Genomic DNA, 22480 nt, shown 5'->3' on the forward strand with positions numbered 1-22480 from the left:
TGGTGAGGAGTGGGTTTCCTTCTCACAGATGAATTTTGCAGCATCCTTCCCCCAGGAGCACGCTGACAGCTCCGTCATCCTGCACCTAACGCACCCCCGGTATGGGCCTCTAGGAAGGGGCCGTGCCGGCACTGAGGAAGGCTGGTCTTTTCTCTTCCACACTACTCTAGCAGCTCCCCATCCCTGGGCATCTTGCAGTAGTGCCTCATGTCCAGAACTTCAACTTGACTGGGAAAACCACATCCATTTAAAATGCAGCATTTTCATCTGTTGGTTGGGTGATTCTTTTTGCCCCAGGGATAGGAGTGATATCTGGAAGAGTCAGAAGTAGAAAGAGTTAGCTACAGCCTCAAGTGTTTTAGTTCACACATTCAATTTCAAAAGCAGCAGCTCAGGTATATAAGCAAGCAAATCACATGGAATCAAAATGTGATTCTAAACAGGACAGAATGGGGAGATTGTCAGAAAGCTGCCTTTTGCTGAATTTCACTTCTAATACTATCTTTCTCAAACTATAAAATCAGTGGGAGATAATAACCTTTTAGAGTGGAAAACTCACCTCTCCATAGTAGCCTGTATCTTAAATGCCTATTTCACATGTTCAACAGTTAACTGGAAGGAAAATCAATGCAAGCTGATTCAATGTACTTTTTAAAAAATTACAACACATATTTCATTGTCACAAAATAAAATGTTAACGCATATCCTTAAGTATATGACGATGATATACTGGTCATCTCTTCACTTACAAAACGCTTTTACTCTCACAAACAACGCTGATCAATTCAGGTGTGCCAGGCAGTAACCTTCCGGTAAGGAAGTGAACTGTTATGTCTGTTACAGATGTAATTAATGAGACAAGCCTGCAAATGATCAGGACTAAAGCCCTCCTGGGGCTGGTCCAGCTTGTTTGAACCCTGGTTCATTTTCTTACACAGCTGTCTTCAGTTCAACTCCATACTACCCCCTCTTCCCAAAGCCCTCATTCTGGCTAGGGTCCCTCACTGCTGTTTCTGCTACCATTTTCTTTAACAAATGCAGCAGTTTGTGCTTGAGACATTCTCCTACACCTGCTCAAGCCATCTTACCATTATTTAAACAGTTCTCAGTAACTTCCCTAAGACAGCTAATAGCTAGATAATGCCCTAGTCCTGAGACTTATTTTGAGAATCTCATCTCTCTATCCCTAACTAAACAGAAACTTCATGATCTAAGCTGAAAATGCACCATATCTTGGCTTAATGCTTTAGCTGTTGTCTGGATGCTTTGTACACATGTGTCTAAGTTTGAACGGACAATCTTAAATTGTAAACTTGAGTTATACAGGAATAAGCATGTAATTCTCTGGCCATGGTGATGAACCAAGATCATTGTATAATATTTTGCAATGATGACAATGATGATTAAGAGGATGATGGGAACAGTAGCAGATCTGGATAAATACTGGTGGAGGAGTTAAAACAACGCTTCCTATTTCTAACCGTATTTCTAGGGCAGGTATTCTCAGTTTGTGTCCCAAGTAAATAATGAAGATTCATTGGGGTGAACAAGGTCAGCAGACTTCTTTCCTACAGTGCACCTCAAAATCCTTAATATATTAATACATGTTAACATTCTCCAAAAATGGAAAAACATACACTCAGAATTTCCCAAATATATTTGGTCACAGAAATTTATTTTTCAGGGAACATCTATTAACATTTTGAGGATATTGGCTATTTACAAAACCTACTTGGGAAAATACACTCTACTGATTCTAAGTACTAATTCTAAATACCTCTATATGTCCTGTGATGTTTAGCATCCTCTGTCCTTTGACTATGGATAAATCATGACTGTCACAGCTGATCTGATTCATATTTGGAATTATGTGTGTTTTCATCTTGTGAAGTATTAGGTGTCTATGTGGAGCCTGATTTACTCTTGGAAATTAATTGGGGACACCAGTAAACAAGTAATGGCTTTAAGCACTACCATGGGTTATTTTTACTAGCAAACCATGAAAACTCTCTCCCAGTGGTATGTTCTATCATTGCTATTAGAAACTGAAGAGGGAATGTCATGGCCATGTGGCTCTTTAAATGGATTATTCATTTTAACTTGGAGCATTTTAAGAAAATTTCATGTCATAAACATCATATATTGCTTTAACTTGATCATGTAAATCATGTCATCATATTGTATTCACAATTCTGAATATAACTAAATAATTTCACCTTCATTATTAAGCATCATCTTGTCTATTTACCATAATAAGAAAATCTGCAATGTCTTTTAATACAGGAATATGTCTTGGAAAATAGAGTAGTATTTGATTTTTTAAAAACTCAATCATAATAGAATTGAAAGGATAACCATACATTTGAAAGACTGAAATTATTATTTCTAAAAAAGGAAAAATTAGACCTCTTGTAAGAACCTCCCTAAGTTCCTTACACTGATACTTAGTTGATTCTCTGCAAAAATTTGAAGACAGTCATAGCCCATGATCCCGAGACTCTGAGAAAATGCAGATGCAACAGTGGTAAGTATGATTTTTGCCCCACCACAAGCAAGGGCACTTGAAATAAGAAGTTGCCAAAAGTCAAGAACAGAGATATTCACACCATCCGCGAAAGGCTGAATGTATTCTGATCGAGAATAGAAAATGAACGATCCAAATCCCTCCAGGACGGTGGGAGCAGAGTGATGACGGAGAGGGTGATTTCTATTAACAATATGCCTGCATATCTCTGAAGTTACAAATCACAGCAGAACTAAACTTACAAAGGTAGAATTTTGGAAATACATTGTCAAGCCAGAAGAACAAGCAGTTGAATACGCTTATGTGTGATTCATAAGAATAACTTGTTGAAACAGAAGAGAAAAAAGACTGGAGACTGAATTAATGCCAAACAAAGATTCTAATTTCCATATACTGACCATAACAGGGTGTTTTTAAGACCACTTTCTCTGGGAAAGACTTTGAGAATAATTTAAATAGTGGTCACCAGATAGATTCATCAGCTGGACAGAAAGGTTGTACATCCAGGCAGAAAAGGCCACTTTGGGACAGCAGAATCTACAGGCCTCCTAAAGCAACTTTAGCCGTACAGGATGTGTAAGTGGTGGCTCACCGTCGATCTGATGATTCAGTTACCAGTGGGCTCCTCAACAATGTCCAGAGATAATTCATTTATAGTAGACACTGGCAGCGCCCATATCCCCTCATTCGAACCCCTTCAAAATATGCTGGGCTGACTACCAACCACCAGCATCTGCATTCCTTTTCCTGAGGATTTCACTGGCCTCTAGAATCTGCTTTGCCCACTCTTAGAGGAGGCCAGAAATGCCAGGAAACTAATGTCCCCTGGGGAAAGAGGCCTCCAACAAGGGCTGATGGGAATCAGAAATCAGGATCCCAGCTCCCTTGGTACTGGAGCACCCAGATCCCCAGTGGGATCAAGTTCAATTGTGGTTCAATTACCAAAATGGCAATTTGCTTGAAAATGAAATCTTCACTGAGTTCTTCAATACCTACAAGAGTTTTCTGGGATTGCCTCTGAAATAGACTAATGTGAAAGCAGCTTTTAGAAGGATAGAGCTTTCTGCAGGAGGTCTCTTTGTCTGGTCAGTAACCTTAAATCAGGCACCCCCATGCCCTGCTCAACCCCAGCCCTAGAGCACCTTTCAAATCTTTTGATCACACAATACCTTGTCTAACATGTTGTTTGCTTCCTAGATCAAAGAAGTAGAACTGGAGACTAAGTAATTAACAGATGACAAGATCTCTTTCCTAGCTTCCCCTTCAGTCATCTTATGAACAAACTATGTGAACAAGATGGCGTCTAAAGAAAAATCACAAGAGGTCGACAAGCCTGCATACTGGGGGGGGGGAGGGGTGAGAAATGACTCTGACCCCCATCTCAATGATTTAACTGAGGTCACTTTCTTTTTCCCATGAGAACATTCATGATGGAGCAGACTGTTTGGAGTTATTTTTTGTAGACATTAAGTCCACCATCGCCCCAGACTGCCAGTATTCGAATAAAAGGCAAGTGTCCTTTCTGCCAACATTTGTCACTCCTGAGTACTGATTTTTGAGTGGCGAGCTGCTGGACCTGAGTTTGGTAACAGATTTTGATGCCCAATGTGGAGCTGCATTCTCTCGGTGGTCAGGGTCCTCTGGGCTTCCTTCTTGCAGCTTCTGGCAGTGGGAACACACAGGGTCGAGTGTGAAGAGCCAGCCGCCTGTGGCAAGCTGGCCAGAAGGGGGTTCTCAGGAAAGTCCCAGCAGTTGCTGGAAATGTTCATCCTGGGGATTCTGTCCATCTGTCTCCTGCCCAGCACTGGCTGCCAGTTTTCACTTAAGGTTGGTGGGGACGAATTCTAAGTTCTAAACTGAAGTTTAATATTTGAAAGCAAGCCCTGGAGCTCACCTGTTAGAAGTAAAATTGTAATACCCACTTTCCTCTAGGACTTCTTCAATCACAGTCTAAAATTGAAAAACAAATCAGGTTAGTACTGAATTAAAAGAAACAAAATAGAATCATTCAGAGGCGGTGCAGAAACCTCACCTGCATCTGTTCATACGTGATGCCCTCCTCCAGGTCAAAGCTGGTGGGTAGACCTGAAATAGACAAATTATTGCAAGTCTGGCACTTGGTTCATTTTTTTTAGTTGGATTTTATTGGCAATTGTAAGCGGGCAGTGAAAATGTTCAATTTCTTAATGATGAAGATGAGTACTTAGAAACACATTCCAAATTATCTTGGCTTTGAATACTCAGATGCTTCGTTTCTCTTCCTTTAATAGCTTTCCACTTTTGGGGTGGCCATCAAAAAATAATACTCAAGATTTAAAGGCGTTGGATAAACTGGCCAATTAACTTGTGTGTGTGTGTGTGTGTGTGTGTGTGAGTGCATGTGTGTGTGGGTGTGTGTGTGCCTTATGAACAGGAAAGGAGTGACTCTAAACACAATACCTGAAAGGCAAAGAAAAGATTAAGAAACTCTCCCTCATCCACAAGACAAAAAGAGTGGAAATGTACTAGCAAGGATAAATTCTTAGTGGAGGAAGTAATAGCCAGTGAACCACAAAAAAGATCTGACCCCTTTCGTTGGCTGCCAGGAGGGAAATAAAATACATTTAAAGCTAGAGTACAAGATTTCTTTTCCTGTTTAGTCTGAGTATGATATGCCACTGCTTAACCTACTCTGGTGCCACCCAAAGCAGTGTTGACCATCTTCCACTCTAATCAATCAACATGTAGAGGCCAGGAGCTCCCCTCACACTCAGGATAGAGAAGAGAAAGGGTTGAAGGCTGAGGGGAGGCGTGAGGTTGTGAATCCTGGCAGTGTGCTTTTTAAGCCTGGCTTAAAGCCCAAAGTACTTCATGGTTCTGCTGTCTTCCCTTCTTCCCAGCCTGCTGTGACAAGGGACACACCCAGTCTGCTCTGCGGTGATGTGTCCAGCTTCTGGCAATGCCCGTCAAGTCCCTCTCTGACCACTGTGAGATTTCAACCAGAGCTCTTCCCTCAACGGAGCTGCTGCTGTGAAAAGTCTGGCCTGTGACTGACTGACCTGCCCTGGGAGATACTTTTAAAAGCAAGTGGCTTTTCCATTCTGAGTCTGTTTCTGTTTTGTAAATAAGTTCAGGTGTCTTTTTAGGTTCCACATACATTTGATGTCATGTGGTATTTGTCTTTCTCTCTCTGACTTACTTCACTTATTATGACAATCTCTAGTTCCATCAATGATGCTACAAATGGCATTATTTTAAAATCTTTTTTATGGCTGAGTAGTATTCCATTGTGTATATATGCCACATTATATTAAGTGAAGTCAGTCAGAGAAAGACGAATGTTGTATGAAATCACTTATATGTGGAATCTAAAAAATTATACAAATATTTACAACAGAGGAATAGACTCACAGACACAGAAAACAAACTTATGGTTACCAAAGGGGAAAGCCTGGGGGGAGGGATAAATTAGGAGTATGGGATTAACAGATAAACACAACTGTATATAAAATAAACAACAAGGAATTACCATACAACATTGGGAACTATAGTCAATATCTTATAAACCTATAAAAGGAAAAGAATCTGAAAAGGAATATATAATATATATTCAGATATATATATATATATATATATATATATATATATCTGAATCACTTTGATGTACACCTGAAACTAACACAATATTGCAAATCAATGATACTCCAATTAAGAAATATATGAAAGCAAATGAATTTAGACAACAGTTTATCTGATATTATACATTTCTCAGGGGCTATTTTAAATGAAATTCTGCCTGCCCAGGTTAGCTTTATCCCAGGAATCCAAGTCTTGGGGAAAGTCTGATAATTATTATATGAAATGATCTGCCTAAGGTAGGCACCAACAAAAGCACACCAGCAATGAGCGATGTTCTTGGATGAGGAAATGGCAGGTTTTCATTTAACCCTAAAAGGTTCACATCTGTTTCTGCCCCACTGAGGGACCTAACTGTAGTTTACAGGTATTCAAAAATTATGCAGGAATTCTACAGCCTCAGAGTAGCCTGAAGATTTCTTCTGTGAGTCACATGTAATTAGGAGAGTTACAGTATGCTCAGCCCGTAGGCATACTTGCTAAGCGTTTGTTATGTATTTACACTGATCCTTGCAATAATCCTAAAATGCACGTAACATTTTTATCCCCATGTTACAGGCAAGAAAACTGGGGTTCAGCGAGTTCAAATGGTTTGCTCAAGGTCAGCTACTATGTGACTGAGCTGAGATTTGAACCTAGGCTTCTAGGTTCACAGAGTGTGCACATTTAATCCCTAAGTTACATTGCCTCCCTATGTGAAATTTCTCCAAAAAAGAAAAAAAATTAAATACGTTTGTTGTGATTCTTCAGGTATGTTTCAAATTTTCTGTTTTATTCAAACTCTTTCCTTTCTGCTATTTATCTCCCCGGATGCTTTTGGGCATTTTATTTCCCATCATCAGATAAGAAGATATAAAAGGAAATACAATTTAACCACATGGATTCTGTTTGCTTCTGGTATTAATTAATGATAATGGAAGCTGTCCCAAGTAGGTAAAGTAAATCTCAGGGAATTGCCAGACTCATACTGCATGTCCCTCTCAACTACCATCATAGATAATAAATATAAGATCTATTTTTATTTTAATTTGAAGATAATCTTTTGAGGATAGCTGTTGTTCCAAACTGGTCTTTTTCTTTCTTTTTTTTTTAATTGAGTTATATTCAGTTTACAACATTGTGTCAGTTTACAATGCTGTGTCAGTTTCTGGTGTGCAGCACAATTCTTCAGTCATACATGAATATACATATATTATTCCTTTTCATATTCTTTTTCACTGTAAGCTACTACAAGATCTTGAATGTATTTCCCTGTTATATACAATGAAATACTACTCAGCCATAAAAAAACATAATGCCATTTGCAGCAACATGGATGTCCCTAGAGAATGTCATTCTAAGTGAAGTAATCCTGAAAGAGAAAGAAAAATACCAAATAATCTGTTTCTTCATGAAAGCCAGATTCCTGTGTTGAAGACCACTACCTGTTAAGTTATTTGGGGACAGGCTGTGTTCCCTTGATGAATGATGCAATAAATGGTAATCTGCTGTGAAAAAGCTGGGCTCAATTGGTTCTGGAGATCCCTGAGATAACTGAAACAGAAAAAGTAAAACTGCATCTTATTTCACATTCAGATTCAAGTGACATGAGAATTCCGTGTGTGTCTCTGAAAGAGGGACTGGGGCTCTTCGGCTCTCAATCCCTCTGACACAGATAAAGACCCATCTTCTTCCTTTCAAAAGGACTTTTAAGAGGGGAGGGTGTAGTTCAAGTGGTAGAGCACATGCTAAGCATGCATGAGGTCCTGGGTTCAAGCCCTGGTACCTCCTCTAAGTATAAGCAAGTAAATAAAGGAAACTACCTCCCCCAAGCACCCTCCCCACCGTCCAGGAAAAAGGACTTATAAATTAGAGGCAGGCAAATTACAGTGAAAGCAAGCAGACAGTTCGCTGGTCAGTTGAAAAACACACACACACACATCCTACAATTTACAGTCTTATGAGAACAAACTTAAAATGGATAGAAAAATAATGGCATGGGGTCTGCAATGCCAAAATGTTATTTGTATCAGGTGTGGGAGGAATAAACTCCAATTATTCAACAGAAAATTATGTATAGAGCAAACCTATACTTTGTCATGTATCTGCTTTGAAAATGCCTTCTTGTCCGGCCAAGGCAAACAAGTTTTTTAATACATCTTTCTCAGTCACCATTAATTAATTTTAATCTCCACAAATTAATTCTCAACATTGCAAAGGAAAGAGTAATTCACTAAAAGCCAGAATTTATTAAAATTCCAATCATTTAATTCCCCTCTATATAGCTGAATTTTTTCATGAAATTTTCAACTTCCTTTCAACTTTCATTTTAACCAGCACTTGGGCTGGCCAATATTTGTGTCTGTGTAATACAATATTTTTACTTTAAAAATGCTGATTTATATTAACAAACCAGAAGCAAAAGGAACAATTTAGACTATGCCACAGTAGTTACCTTGGATTCATATTCTCTGTTCAGTAAATAAGGAAGTTTGAAATGAGGTGCTGAGATCTAAACTTGCACATAGAAGGATGCTAAAGCTATGAAGACCAACGTGATTTTTTAAATTATTTTTTAAAATAACTTTATTGTGGTATCATTTCTGTACAGTAAACTACACATATTTCAGACGTACACTTTGATGAATTTTGACAGATGGATACACCAAGGGAACCATCACCACCTAACATTCCCATCACTCCCTGAGAGGGGCAAACTTCCAACTCCCAATTTATCCCTTCTCATCCCCTTTACCAGCATGGTTTTCAGAAGCTCTGCAGAGGGCCCACTGCAGCTGAACTTCAAAGGCTTGATTTGGGTGGACACAAGGAAGCCAAGTGGACGTTCCAGGTGGGAGGACTTCGAGGGCAGAGGCTGGGCATTGCACATTAAGGGCAGAGTGATACAGGGCTAGGATGTTAACCCCAGGTTCTGGAGGCACAGGGATTTAGGCTGAAGAGAGGAAGGCAAGTGCTGCTCATTCATTCAGGGAGTATTTTTTAAATCAAACCTTGTGTTTCCATGCACAGATCCAAGCTATGAAAACCACCAATGGTGGCCAAAAACCGTATTCTTGGAGTTGACTGCCTAATTAGGGAAAAATGTGTCTGTGAAATACCCGCCTGGATATATGTAAAATTGCAACTGAGCTGAATGCACTGAAGGCCAGGCCAGTGGTTCTAGGAGGTCACAGACAGACGTAACTGAGACAGAGTAGGCTTTCCTGAAATAATGCTTCTGCTGAGAGACAGAATAATGAGCAAGAGTGAGTAAAGGATGGAGTGGGCAGAACATCACAGACAGAGGAAAGAGCATGTACAGGCTGGGGAGGAAGCAGCATTGTAGGTGGGCCCTGTGGCTGGTGAGGAGACAGCAAAGGGTGAGAGTGGTACAAGGTGAGGGTAGGGAGAAGGGTTCAGGCTTGGACCAAACAGGACATGAACATCGTGGTGAGAATTTTGGCATTTTATACTCAGACCCATGAACAGTGTGTGTGTGTGTGTCTCTGTGTGTGCATGTGTGTGTGTGTGTGTGAGAGAGAGAGAGAGAGAGAGAGAGAGACATGACCACATTCTGTTTTAAAAGGATCACTCTGGATGCAATATATACGTAACAGTCTGAATGGGGCTGGGGCCGTGGGGTGAATGCAGACAGATCATGAGGAGGCACCTGCAGAGAGCAGAGGCCGAGGCAGCTGAAACCAGAGTCAGATGGGGAGGCAGGAAACTGGAAGCAAGTGATTAAGAACACTGCCAACGTCTGGCAAAACCGACTGGAAAAGAAATAAAGATGGCCGGCAAGCGCATGAAAAGATGCACAGCATCAACAATTGTAAGAGAAATGCAAATCAAAACTATGATGAGGTATCACCTCACACCAGTCAGAATGGCCATCGTTCAAAAGTTGACAAATGACAAATGCTGGAGAGGGTGTGGAGAAAAGGGAACGCTCCTTCACTGCTGGTGGGAATGTGGTTTGGTGCAGCCACTGTGGAAAACAGTATGGAGATTCCTCAAAAGGCTAGGAATAGATCTACCATATGATGCATTAATCCCACTCCTGGGCATATATCTGGAGGAAAATAGAATTCAAAAAGACACGTGCACCCCAATGTTCACAGCACCACTATTTACAAAAGCCAAGACATGGAAACAACACCAATGTCCATCGACAGATGACTGGATAAAGAAGCTGTGGTATATTTATACAACAGAAAACTATGCAGCCATAAAAAAGAAAAATAATGCCATTTGCAGCAAATAGATGGACCTGGAGAATGTCATTCTAAGTGAGGCCAGAAAGAGAAAGAAAAATGCTGCATGATATCACTTACATGTAGAATCTAAAAAAAAAAAAAACATGAATGAACTTTTCTACAAAACAGAAACAGACTCACAGACATAGAGAACAAACTTACAGTTACCAATGGTTAAAGTAGGTGGGAAGGGATAAATTGGGATTTTGAAAATTGCACCTCTTGGGGAGTGCTGGATATGCTAGCTATCTTGAGTGTGGCAGTAGTTTCATGGGTGTAGACAACTATCAAAATTCATCAAAGTGTACATCTGAAATATGTGTAGTTTACTGTATAGGAACCATAACACAAAAAATGTTGTTTTTTTAAAAAAAATAACTGGAAATCAGCAACAGAAGGGTACCAAGACTTCAGACTAGGTGGTAACCAGAAGGAAGGAATGGCTACTGAAGATCAAATATTCTTACTTAATAACAGGAGCACCTACAGCCACTAGTTGGTGCTTAATGCATTCTAGGTACATTTGATGTTCTATTTGGTTCTTACAACTACCCTGTAAGGTAGGCATTATGCCCATTTTACAGGTGAGGAATCTGAGATGTAAATTAATTCACTCCTAAGTGGCAGGACCAGGGCTATAATATCAAAGGCCAAGCAAAACCACGTGCACAATGAAGACTCCTCAGGTGTTAATGAGGTAGGAGTTGCAAGAGAAAAAGTGGAACATCTGGAGGTGACCGCATGGTTTGAAGACTGAGCAGAAGGAAAACGGATGCTGCCAGTGATATTTGATGCAAAGAAAGGAGGAAGATGGTGAGTTCAAGCCTGGACATACCAGATGGCAAGTAAATGTTCACCCAGCTGGTGGAAATCTGGCTGATATGACAGAAGTTTTCTAAGCAGTGGCCTCTCTGGCTGGCTGAGGCCACGAGGTGGATCACCAGTCCCAGACCATCACCGTGGGGCCCTCTCTTGGCTCATGAATATTGAGTTGAGGGATATCTGTTGTCTTTGGCATTATGCTCTGCTTGGAAGAACGTGTACGATCCTCCTTCTGAACTGATATAAAAGGGCTCTTCTGCTCTGAACAAACACCTACAGTTCCAAAGGGCAAATGGTTCTGTGTACTTTTGAACTAAAGAAGTCGCTATTAAAGAGAAAAAGCTCTATTACTGTCACTAACCTCCCCCTCCCCAAACACACTGATGTTGAGCAAATATTGAACAATTTTACCGCCTTATTGGTCAAATGAGAACACAGTTATTTTCTGGGCAAAAACTAAATACAAGGAAACAGTAAGAAACTACAAATGTAATCCTCATTAAATTCCCCAAACTGTATCTTCTTTTCATATCATAAAATAAGGTTATCTTTGCTGTGAGACAACTACATAAACGAGTTCGAAGCTAATCAACTGAGGAAGGACTCAGAAGGAAATTAAGCCAAAATGAATGAGATTAGGTGTCAGAAGTGAGAAAAGTTTCAGCACTTTTCTCATCACACTTCACTCGCCAGGCCTCTGATCTTTCTTTCTTTAGGTTTTCCTTGTCCTCTTTCACTGAATTATGTTAACATATTAAGTCACAAATTATTACCTTTTTTTTTTCATTTCTTCTAAACTACAGCTCCTTTATATTAGGTTTTATTAGGCTTTTGAGGCCATTTTGTTACACAAGTGTCAGTATTTACACTCACTATTTTCTAATAATTAAATCTTAGCGGCTCATCAGATGCAGGTTCAAGAGTTTACTTTACGGTAAACTTCACAGATGGTGCTAAGCATGCCCATGAGGAAGCATGGAATGCCCGGCTGTCCCTGTTCTGTGATGTCAGTGGCCAAGAAGGCTCATGTCAAGACCCATCACTTCTTTAAAGGGGCTGCAAAATGACAGTGTTTTTACACCTTCGGTACTTATTAGCTGAGGGAGTTCTGTAATGAGAGAATTCCCTCTCATCAATTTAGTTACCCTGAGACAGAATTCACAAGGGAAAGGCAGAATAAATGTTTGATTCTTTCCTTCTGTAAACAATTTTTGAAATAAGGTGTTGGTCACTCACAGTCTTTCAAAGGTAACCAGTAAGTGATTTTCTTTTTTTTCCCACTACCATGAAGCCTTAGATTTAAACATTAGTTGGTGACTTTGATCCACTGTGGATATCATTCTCTTCAATGCTCTAATTATCCAACAGAGAGCAGTGGGCTCCTGAGTCCTCTGACACACCCTTGGGAGACCTGGACATCATCCCTGCCCTGCACCCTATGATGTTAAGATATTCCAGCCTAGTCTCATTCAGTTTCTGATCTAGAGCTACCAGTGGCTGTATTTCCAAAGCTGTGGGTGCAGAGGGAGCACACTGCTGCTTGCTTAGTTTCTAAACAAACTTAGTGAAATTTTTGGAAATATGAGCATTTTTTAAAAGATAAGATTTATCATGAATTCATACTCATTCATACTGATCTTTCCAATTCTAATTTGAATTAATACCTTCTATTTTGTCTCTGCTGCTTTTCTCTCCCATGCTGAAAATCCTGCTCCTCAGAGACACCTATCCAGTTACTCAGATGCTTTATTTCTCCTGCAATTCTAGCCAAGGTTGAGCAGGCTGGACCGAAGACACATAAGGTGAGTCAAAAAATAAAGAGCTTCATCTTTCAGAAAAGGGCTCGTCCATGGTTTGGCTCATCTTTATACTCCAGGTCTCAGGTGGTTCATAAGTAAGGCTCAGTCATCCCATGAAAATACCTTCAGACTGCAGGTGCAGAGCCACTGGATTTCAGGGGAAGCTTCAGAGGGGGAGGTGGAAACTGAGAGCACTTCGTGTATTGTCACCACTGCTTCCAAGGCCATGGTGTGGGACGGCTGTGGAAGTCAAAGCTAATGTGCCCTTCCTCTGTGATGGCACAGTGGATGAAAAAGCCATTTCTGAACAAAACCCGCTGCTAAAGATTACTTCACAAAGGGGGAAAAACAGGTCACAAATGCCTCATTTAGCTTTCAGACTAGGGACAAGGTGGGTTCTTTCTTCTCAGGCAGAAGTATATAAATGTATCAATACTTACATAGCAATAAAGAATAGAACCAACATAGGCCATGTTAGACAGTGTGCAGGTGCACCAACCTAGAATCTATTTGATACTCAACAATATTAAATATCAGGCACCTACCAGGCACTGGGTTTGACCCTGAGGAATCAAAGAGGAACAAGACACACTCACTGCCTTTGGAGAAACCATAATAATGCAAGTCTGTTTGAATGATGAGCTACTTAAAACAACAATAAGAGTGAAAACTCATAGAGAAAGGGGAGATTAATTCTTGATGCGGAAACAAAGTTTCAGTGGAGGAACTGGTTAATACGCCAAGTGGAATCTTTCTTTAGCTCACAGGAGGCAAGGCCTGCCTCCCTGATCGTACGGTTTCGTAAGGGCGTGAACCACCATGAGCTTAAAATATTAGACAAGGGGGCAGAGAACCCTACAGAGGGTAACTGAAACTGCCTCTCAGCTAGGTTGAAAGCAAAGATGATTCTGTCAAACAGGACAAAGGGGCTTCTATCACCAAATTGTGCTAACCAGAGATAAGCAATTCTCCTTCTGCCTGGTTGGCTTAACCAGTTGGTGCTTTGGTTTCCTTATTTAAGAATAGAAATATCTACCAGCACCCACAGTCTAGGAGACTGCAGAACATCGATTATGGAAAGAACCTTAGAAATGGTTCATTCCATCCTCATAGCTGAGAAAATTCATGGCCTCAGATGTTAGCTGACTTGTTCTAAGTTGCAAAGCTCAACTCAGCGGTCTGTTGAAGAGTATCCAAATAAAGATTGGACTAGAACTATCTAATGTATGTGTGTGTGTGTGTGTATGAGATATTAAATTATATATATTTTATATTAAATGTATATATAGATACACACTTAGATATATTTAGTAACATTTTTTAGGAAAACATGCAATAATATTGAAACAACTTTCTATTACTCTTCTGAGACTGATGGCTTCAGAAAAGAAGGTCAGAAAATTAGAGGCAAAGGCATAGCCTTGATTTACTATCTCAAGTGATGCTACAGTCTGAATGTCTGTGTCCCCCACGGAGTTGTATGTTAAAACCTAAACCTGAGGTGATGGTTTTGGGAGGTGGGCCCTTTGGGAGGTAAATTGGGCCAGAAGGATAAAGTCCTTATATAAGTGTTCTTATTTTTTAAAATGCCCATAAAAGGAGCCCTGGGAGAGCTCCCTTGCCTCCTCTCCCATGTAAGGACACAGCAAGAATTCAGCAGCCTGCAGCCCGGAAGCGGTTCCACGACAGATCCGACCAGGCCGGCACCCTGATCTTGGGCTTCCAGCTTCCAGAACCATGAGCAATAAATTTCTGCTGTTTATAAACACATCATCTTATGGTATTTTTACTATAGCAGCCCAAATGGACTAAGACAACCATGGACAATATCCTTTCATAGTGGGCAGAGCTTAAGTAGATGATGAAAGCTCAGGAGGCAGACAAATTAATTCCTACGATGTGTTTTTGTTTGGTAGCCAAAAAGAATTCCTGTATGTAGAGCACCATACCTTTTTAATTTCAGATTTCAAGTTGCAAGGGTTACTCTGCTGGCTGAAGAGGTTTTTCTTGAATCTCTCTATAACCCTTCTTTTCAAATTGTGCTGCAGAGCTGGAGGAAGCTGCATAAAATGAGAAAATCATTATCAGCAAGTCATTAGCAATGCATAGCTGACTCCCAGCAAGCATTACTGAGGGTCAGTCACAGTACTCCCTGCATGGGACTAAATAAGAATTAAAATTTTACCCTAACTAGCATGACTTGATGTTAACACTTGTTCATTCTACAATCCAGAACAAATATAATACTCTGTTCTCTTTCAAAAAGCTAGTTCTTCTTATGTTACTGTTTTTTCATTTTATTGATATTATTTTTCATAAAACAACTCAATTACATATTAGTCGCACATATGAATTGAATTAAGTTTGCAAATAACAGGCTTGACAAAGAAAGAAGCATTCTGTGAGATGCTCCAGCGCTTGTGTCATGCCCAGAACCATGCTAAACACGCTAATCTTGGTCCTTGTCCTGAAGGACCTGATACTATGGACCAGGAAGCCCATATCTGTGTTAGCACATCATCAGAAGCCTGCCTGTGAGCGTGTCTGAATGTGCACCTGATCAGAGAGAGAAATCAGACGGCAGGGGCCAATCTTATCAGGAAGAAAGAAAATGAACTTGTATACATTAGGGCCCAGCCAGGATGAGTTAGATTTGAGGAGTAAGTAGTAGGAAGTCACAGGTTAGAGTGGAGAAGGCATGGAAAAGTACCTGAAGACACCTTTTTGATCTGACAATTCCCTACTGTTGCCAACTCCCTAAATCAAACACCAAAGGGTGATTCAACATACACAAATCAATCAATGTGATACACTACATCAACAAGAGAAAGTACAAAAACCACATGATCATCTCAATAGATGCAGAAAAGCTTCTGATAAAATTCAACACTCATTTATGATAAAAATTCTCACCAAAGTGGGTATTGAGGGAACATATCTCAATACCTAAAAGCTATATATGACAAACCTACAGCCAGCATAACTCTCAATGCTGAAAAACTCAAAAGCTTCCCACTAAAATCTGGGACAAGACAAGGCTGCCCACTATCACTACTCCTATTCAACATATTCCTGGAAGTCCTAGCCACAGCAATCAGGCAAGACAGAGAAATAAAAATAGAAATAAAAAGGAAATAAAAGGGATCCAAATTGTAAAAGAAGAGGTAAAAGTGCCACTAAATACAGATGACATGATACTATATATAGAAAACTCTAAAAGGTCCACACAAAAACTACTAGAAATAATCGAAGAATTCAGCAAGGCAGCAGGTTACAGATTAACGTACAAAAATCAGTTGCATTTCTTTACGCTGACAATGAATCAACAGGAAAACAAAGTAAAGAAAGAATCCCCTTTAAAATAGCACCCAAATTAATAAAATACCTAGGAACAAATCTAACCAAGGAAGTAAAAGTCTTATACAAAGAGAACTATAAAACATTCATTAAGGAAATTAAAGAAGACTTTAAGAAATGGAAAGATATCCCATGCTCCTGGATTGCAAGAATCAATATTGTTAAAATGGTCACACCTCCAAGGCGATCTACAGGACATATTTCACAAAACTGGAACAAATCATAATACAATTTATATGGAACCACAAAAGACCTAGAATTGCCAAAGCATTACTGAAGAAAAAGAAAGAGGCTGCAGGAATAACCCTCCCAGACTTCAGACAATACTATAGAGCTGCAGTCATCAAGACAGCATGATATTGGTACAAAAACAGACATGAAGACCAATGGAACAGAACAGAGAGCCCAGAAACCTTTGGGTCAACTAATCTTCGACAAAGGAGGCAAGAACTTACAATGGAATAAAGACAGTCCCTTCAGCACATGGTGTTGGGAAAACTGGACAGCTGCATGTAAGTCAGTAAAGCTAAAACATCCCTTACACCATACAGAAAAATAAACTCAAAATGGATCAAAAACTTAAACATAAGACTAGATACAATGAACCTCCTAGAAGAAAACATAGGCAAAACATTCTCTGACATACGTCTCAAAAATGTTCTCCTAGAACAGTCTACTCAAGCAATAGAAATAAAAGTAAGAATAAACAAATGGGACCTAATGAAACTTACAAGCTTCTGCACAGCAAAGGAAACCATAATTAAAACAAACTGACAACCTATGGAATGGGAGAAAATTTTTTGCAAACAATGAAACTGTCAAAGGCTTGATCTCCAGAAGTATAAGCAGCTCATATGACTCAATAAGAAAAAACATAAACAACCCAATCCAAAAATGGGCAGAAGACCTAAACAAGCAATTCTCCAAGGAAGACATACAAATGATCAAAAAGCACATGAAAAAATGCTCAATATCACTAATTATCAGAGAAATGCAAATCAAAACTACAATGAGGTATCACCTCACACCAGTCAGAATGGCCGTCATTCAAAAATCCACAAATGACAAATGCTGGAGAGGCTGTGGAGAAAGGGGAACCCTCCTACACTGCTGGTGGGAATGCAGTTTGGTGCAGCCACTGTGGAAAACAGTATGGAGATTCCTCAAAAGGCTAGGAATAGACTTACCATATGACCCAGCAATTTCACTCCTGGGCGTATGTCAAGGAAGAACCCAAATTGAAAAAGACACCTGCACCCCAATGTTCACAGTAGCACTATTTACAGTAGCCAAGAGATAGAAACAGCCTAAATGTCCATTGACAGATGACTGGATAAGGAAAAGGTGGTATATTCATACAATGGAATACTATTCAGCCATAAAAATTACAACATAATGCCATTTGCAGGAACATGGGTGTCCCTGGGGAATGTCATTCTAAGTGAAGTAAGCCAGAAGAGAAAGAAAAATACCATATGATATCACTCATATGTGGAATCTAAAAAAAGAAAAGAAAGAGACAAATGAATATAAATACAAAACAGAAAGAGACTCATAGACATAGAATACAAACTTGTGGTTGCCAGTGGGGAGGGTGTTGGGAAGGGACAGACTGGGAGTTCAAAATTTGTAGATACTGAATGGTATATATAGAATAGATAAACAAGATTATACTGTAGAGCACAGGGAAATATATACAAGATCTTATGGTACCTCAAAATGAGAAAGAATGCAACAATGAATATATGTATGTTCATGTATAACTGAAAAATTGTGCTCTACTGGAAATTGACACAACAGTATAAACTATAACTCAATAAAATAAAAAATGTAAAAAAAGATTACTGTCTTATTTTTAATGAAAACAGATATCCAGTCAGTGAAGGTTGGGAAAGGATTCTAACATCCTTTTACAGTTGCTTTTAGATGATTTGTTTCCCCTTGGCTCCAAGTCCACCCTTCCTTGCCCTGCTTGTGATACTGGAACATCTCTCCCTCACCAGCCGGCAGGATGTTCCGCTCCATCAGCAGAGGGCGCTAGCGGAGGACGGAGGTTCTTTCTGGTTCCAGGGATGTTCCTGCCTGGCCTCAGTCCGACAGCACTGAATGGTCAGCAGCAACAGGAACCCCTAGCCATGTTCACCCCCAGCCAGATGCAGTGCCACGAACCCTGCAGGCAGCTTCCCAGAGTTCCAAGGAGCAGCAGCCACCTGCGGGCAGCCTCCCCTGGCCCCACAGAGTACTCTCCCCAGCACATCACCCTATCATGCTGATTTCCAGCAAGTTCCACAGAGCAGCTCCTCAGTAAATTTCTCTGACCTTTCTGGTGAGGTCTGGACCTCAGCCCTGTAAGTAGTGACTTCCCTGTCTGCTCTTCTTACAGTCTTCAGATTTCTCTTCCTCTCCTTAGGAGATAATACACTGTTATTATTATTAATTCCTAAAAAGTTCTTTATATGAAACATTCCCTGTGGAAATCACTGTGTGGTTTCTGTCCCCCGACTGGACCCTCACTGGAACAGATCTGGTACCAGGAATGTCCAGGAGAAGGAGCCACATAGCTGCATGTGGAAGCTGGTTTGACTGAACCCTTGGAGCTGAGCACATTGCCGAGGTTTCTGCCAGTAATCCCCAGCATCACAGTTAATCCATGGCATCACGGTTAATCAGGCTGTCACCTGGATGAAGAGCCAACTGAAGTGACTGCCCTGGAAGCTTGAGAGGCTGCTGCACGCAGCCATCAGGACATGTGAAGGCCGTGGGGACTCGGGGTGGAGGGGTGCATCCTTCAGATGCACTGGGGCACTTACAGAAAGAAAAAGACCAGCTTGGGTCCTTTAACTCTCAGCTCAGGTCATGGCCCAAGACCAAGAAAGATTCCACAACAGCCCTAACAGAATGTATTTCTTGCTACCATAGCACTGACAAGGCTGACAAAAATTTAATTAAGCAGGTTGCTAAATGACAGTGTCACCTGAATGCACACTTCACCACGATTCTCATGTGCCAGTTAGAAAAAAAAGATTAGGATACTAAAACTCCAAGAAAGGACATGTTGTGGGACCCAGGTGAAATGGACAAAGTCAAAACCCAAGTCACTGGGAGCCATCATTGCCAGTGGAAGTAGCTTGAAACTTGGCATCTGAGAAGACAAGCCTTCTTTTTGCTTGAAAATTCTATACTAACCTCCCCTGGGACAGATGAGGGGTACTGCATTTAAAAGGGGTGCTTATCCCTCTTAGACACACAACAGGGAGGGTCCAGTCAGTAACTAGGGACACAGCTCAGTACGATCCAGGGGAACTGGTGCACAGTAAGACCCAGGAGGAAACAGCTAGCACATCAAAGAAATTGCAAAACCTGGCTATTATGTATAAGAAGCATCCCAGAGACCACGTGCAGGAGTGGATTCTAAGGGTGTTAGGCCGAGAAGGACAAAATATAGGACTCAATCAGGCTGAATTCATTCATACATGTGTACTTACTAGAGAGTCCATATTTAATCTGTTAGTTTGTGAAGCCGGAGGTGGTAACTTGATTGGCTGGGGCACAAAGACTTGGACTCAGTCGTGGTCTGTGTTTAATGAGGATAAAATGCCAGTTTCCCTGGCTTGTAGAGGAGGGGGGTTCAAAGGCGTGGAGAGATAGGAATGTTGGGGTGGATTTACCACGTGTGACCTGCACACTCACTCTCTGAGTATTCAGCAAGAACACTCAGAAGCTGCTCCCTGCACGAAGGCACTGAGAAACACATCCGGGAGGGCAGCACCAGCATCCCTGAACACCTCTGTGGCTGGTCTCCTTTGTAGGCTGGGTAAGACATGGTCAGTACGTGATCCCAACAGGGATGATGTGACCCCAGAGAAGCAGGGGCCAAAAGGTGGCACCTGATCACCAGTAACAAGTTGGGGGCATTTACCAGAAAGGGTGGCAGGGATATATCCTGATAACTAGAATGCCTGGCCCATAGAGATCTCTGATGGCCCTTAACTGGTTGGGGTGTTCTTGTGAAGGAAACAGTGGTCCGCCTACTAGAGCATTCCTTAATCCATATGACAGAAAAGGAACTCTAGGTCTGCCAGACAAAAATGTGACGTGAGTGGCTGCTGCCTCAGTGGAGAGTCACAGCCTCTCACGCAGGTTCCAGACCTCAGTCAGTTCCAAGACCTAGAGCCCCTCGATGGGCGGGAAAGCTGCGGCCCCTTGTGGAAGGGCCCTGAGCACTGCTGTAAGTATGCAATATAAATTTTCCTCCAAGCCTTCCCCAAATGTTTACCAGAGACCCCCAGATGTTTACCAGAGTGACTGTTCACTGAGAAGAAGGAAATCCACAGGGTTTTAGGGAAGCTCAGACACCAGCAATCAAGTGACTCTAAGCCCTACGGTCTTATAATGTCACTGCAATACACTAATCCAAATAGTTTCTTGTTTGTTTTGTTATGTTTGATTTGGGGGGCAGTAGGCGTATTAGCCCAAGTTAGACTTACAATGCGCCCAGCTGTTCCACTTGCCTGGCGGGATTTCTCTCTACTACTTGAATGTTTATTTGGAGTCGCCACAATTGGCAACAGACAGAATCACCAGACTGGTTCTCTGAAACTTAGCGTGAGGCAACGTATGTACATTTTGCTCATCGATATGTCTCAAGTGCCTAGAACAGTGGCTGGTACATAGCAGGCACCTAATAATTGTATGTCAAATTAAAAAAAATGAATGAGTGAAGATGTATAATCTTAAACTTCAAAATAATAGTCACTTTCTTGTCCAAATGTCTACACTTATTTGTCTCTAAAAGTTTATTTTCATATTAACAGGACATTACCTTTGGTAAATGACCATTCAAGTTGCTTATCAAGACACAGATTTATGTAAATAATTTGTAGTCAGTGCTTGCTTTCCCAAGGCCTAAGGGTCACTGAGATTTAGGAACAGTTTTGCTAAGCCAAAATGTTCCCAGACATATGCAGTTGGAGGGAGTAAGAACAAGCATGGCTCTAACTGAAAGTTCCACAAAGCAGTTGTGTTCCGAACATCTACGTAAAATGAAAAGGAAGGAAGAAGTTAGCACACTGACCTGAGTGATGTAGGTGATTTTCTGCAGCTGGATTAAGATCTGCTGGATGGGGTCACTGATCTGATGTACTTTCCTCTGGGACACGGCAATTCCTGCAGATGCTGTGGATGACAAATTCTCCAGTTAGTTAAGACCCTGGTTTTCCCCTTCAAAAGTGGCATTTGTGGGAAATGGGGTAAAATTCTGAAAAAAATAAATAAATAAAAGATTTAAAGGAAAAACTTTCATCCTACCAATGAGACAGTATGTAGAGACCTTGTAACACTTCAATATCTTACGACACTGGAGGTGTAATTCCTTCCCTCTATTTCTCAGACTTCTAAGTAACATAATGATGTCATCATTTATAACATATGAAAGACTGTTTTATCACTTGGGAATTTTGCCTGCAATTACATTATGCTGCCACCAGGAATCAGTGGTGTCTTGGCTACTGTGGTCATTTAAAAGCTAGGTTTCACATATGTGCAGTTAAGAGATTATCATACTTAAAATTTTTAAATTCATTATGCCCTCAATAACATAAAAAAACTAATTTATTGAAACTACCCAATGAAAATATTGAATAGGCAATCTTAGCAAACAAAAACCCAAAAAATTCTGATTTATAATAATCAAGGGTTTGAAAATCATGTTACTTTCAAACCTGTGATTATCACAAAGTATACTTTTCACCTTCATTTCTCTTCAGGTCTAAATAAGACACATATAATTTTTCCTGAATTCTCATCAGAGCACCACATCACGTTCACAGTTCAAGACTAGCCTGGTGCCCAACTGCATATAAGCTGCTTTCCCAGATTCAAATGTCAGAGCCACTCATGGCCTGTTTTAAACTTTGAGGAATGTAAAGCTATTTAAAGGAATTACCTAGCCCCCTAGATCAGCCACAAGGCCACCTCTGCCTCCCCTCACACTCAGATACACACTGGAGAAAGTGGAAGACACTTCAGATACATGGATGTAGGCTGTCCTCTCCCCACCTTCATGCTCTTTCCCTTCCTCCCCAGAACCAGTTGCACACTTTCTGAAACAATGCTTTTCTTGCCAGTTT

The 22480-nt window shown here is 40.7% G+C and overlaps 1 protein-coding gene across 1 annotated transcript in view; it reads right to left on the reverse strand.

The window, feature by feature from the left end:
- Positions 1-263: 263 nt before the first annotated feature.
- Positions 264-22480, reverse strand: part of LOC140686653 (serine/threonine-protein kinase Nek10-like) — a 227950-nt gene continuing 205733 nt past the window's right edge. The window contains exons 11-16 of the mRNA XM_072940856.1: positions 21427-21527; positions 14945-15055; positions 7564-7672; positions 4557-4609; positions 4419-4474; positions 264-312 (exon numbers count right to left, since the gene is read on the reverse strand). Coding sequence (XP_072796957.1) covers positions 264-312; positions 4419-4474; positions 4557-4609; positions 7564-7672; positions 14945-15055; positions 21427-21527 — 479 coding nt within the window. The remainder of the gene's footprint in view (positions 313-4418; positions 4475-4556; positions 4610-7563; positions 7673-14944; positions 15056-21426; positions 21528-22480) is intronic.

The sequence above is a fragment of the Vicugna pacos genome, chromosome 17 (genome assembly GCF_048564905.1).
Source record: "Vicugna pacos chromosome 17, VicPac4, whole genome shotgun sequence".
Classification (NCBI taxonomy): domain Eukaryota; kingdom Metazoa; phylum Chordata; class Mammalia; order Artiodactyla; family Camelidae; genus Vicugna; species Vicugna pacos.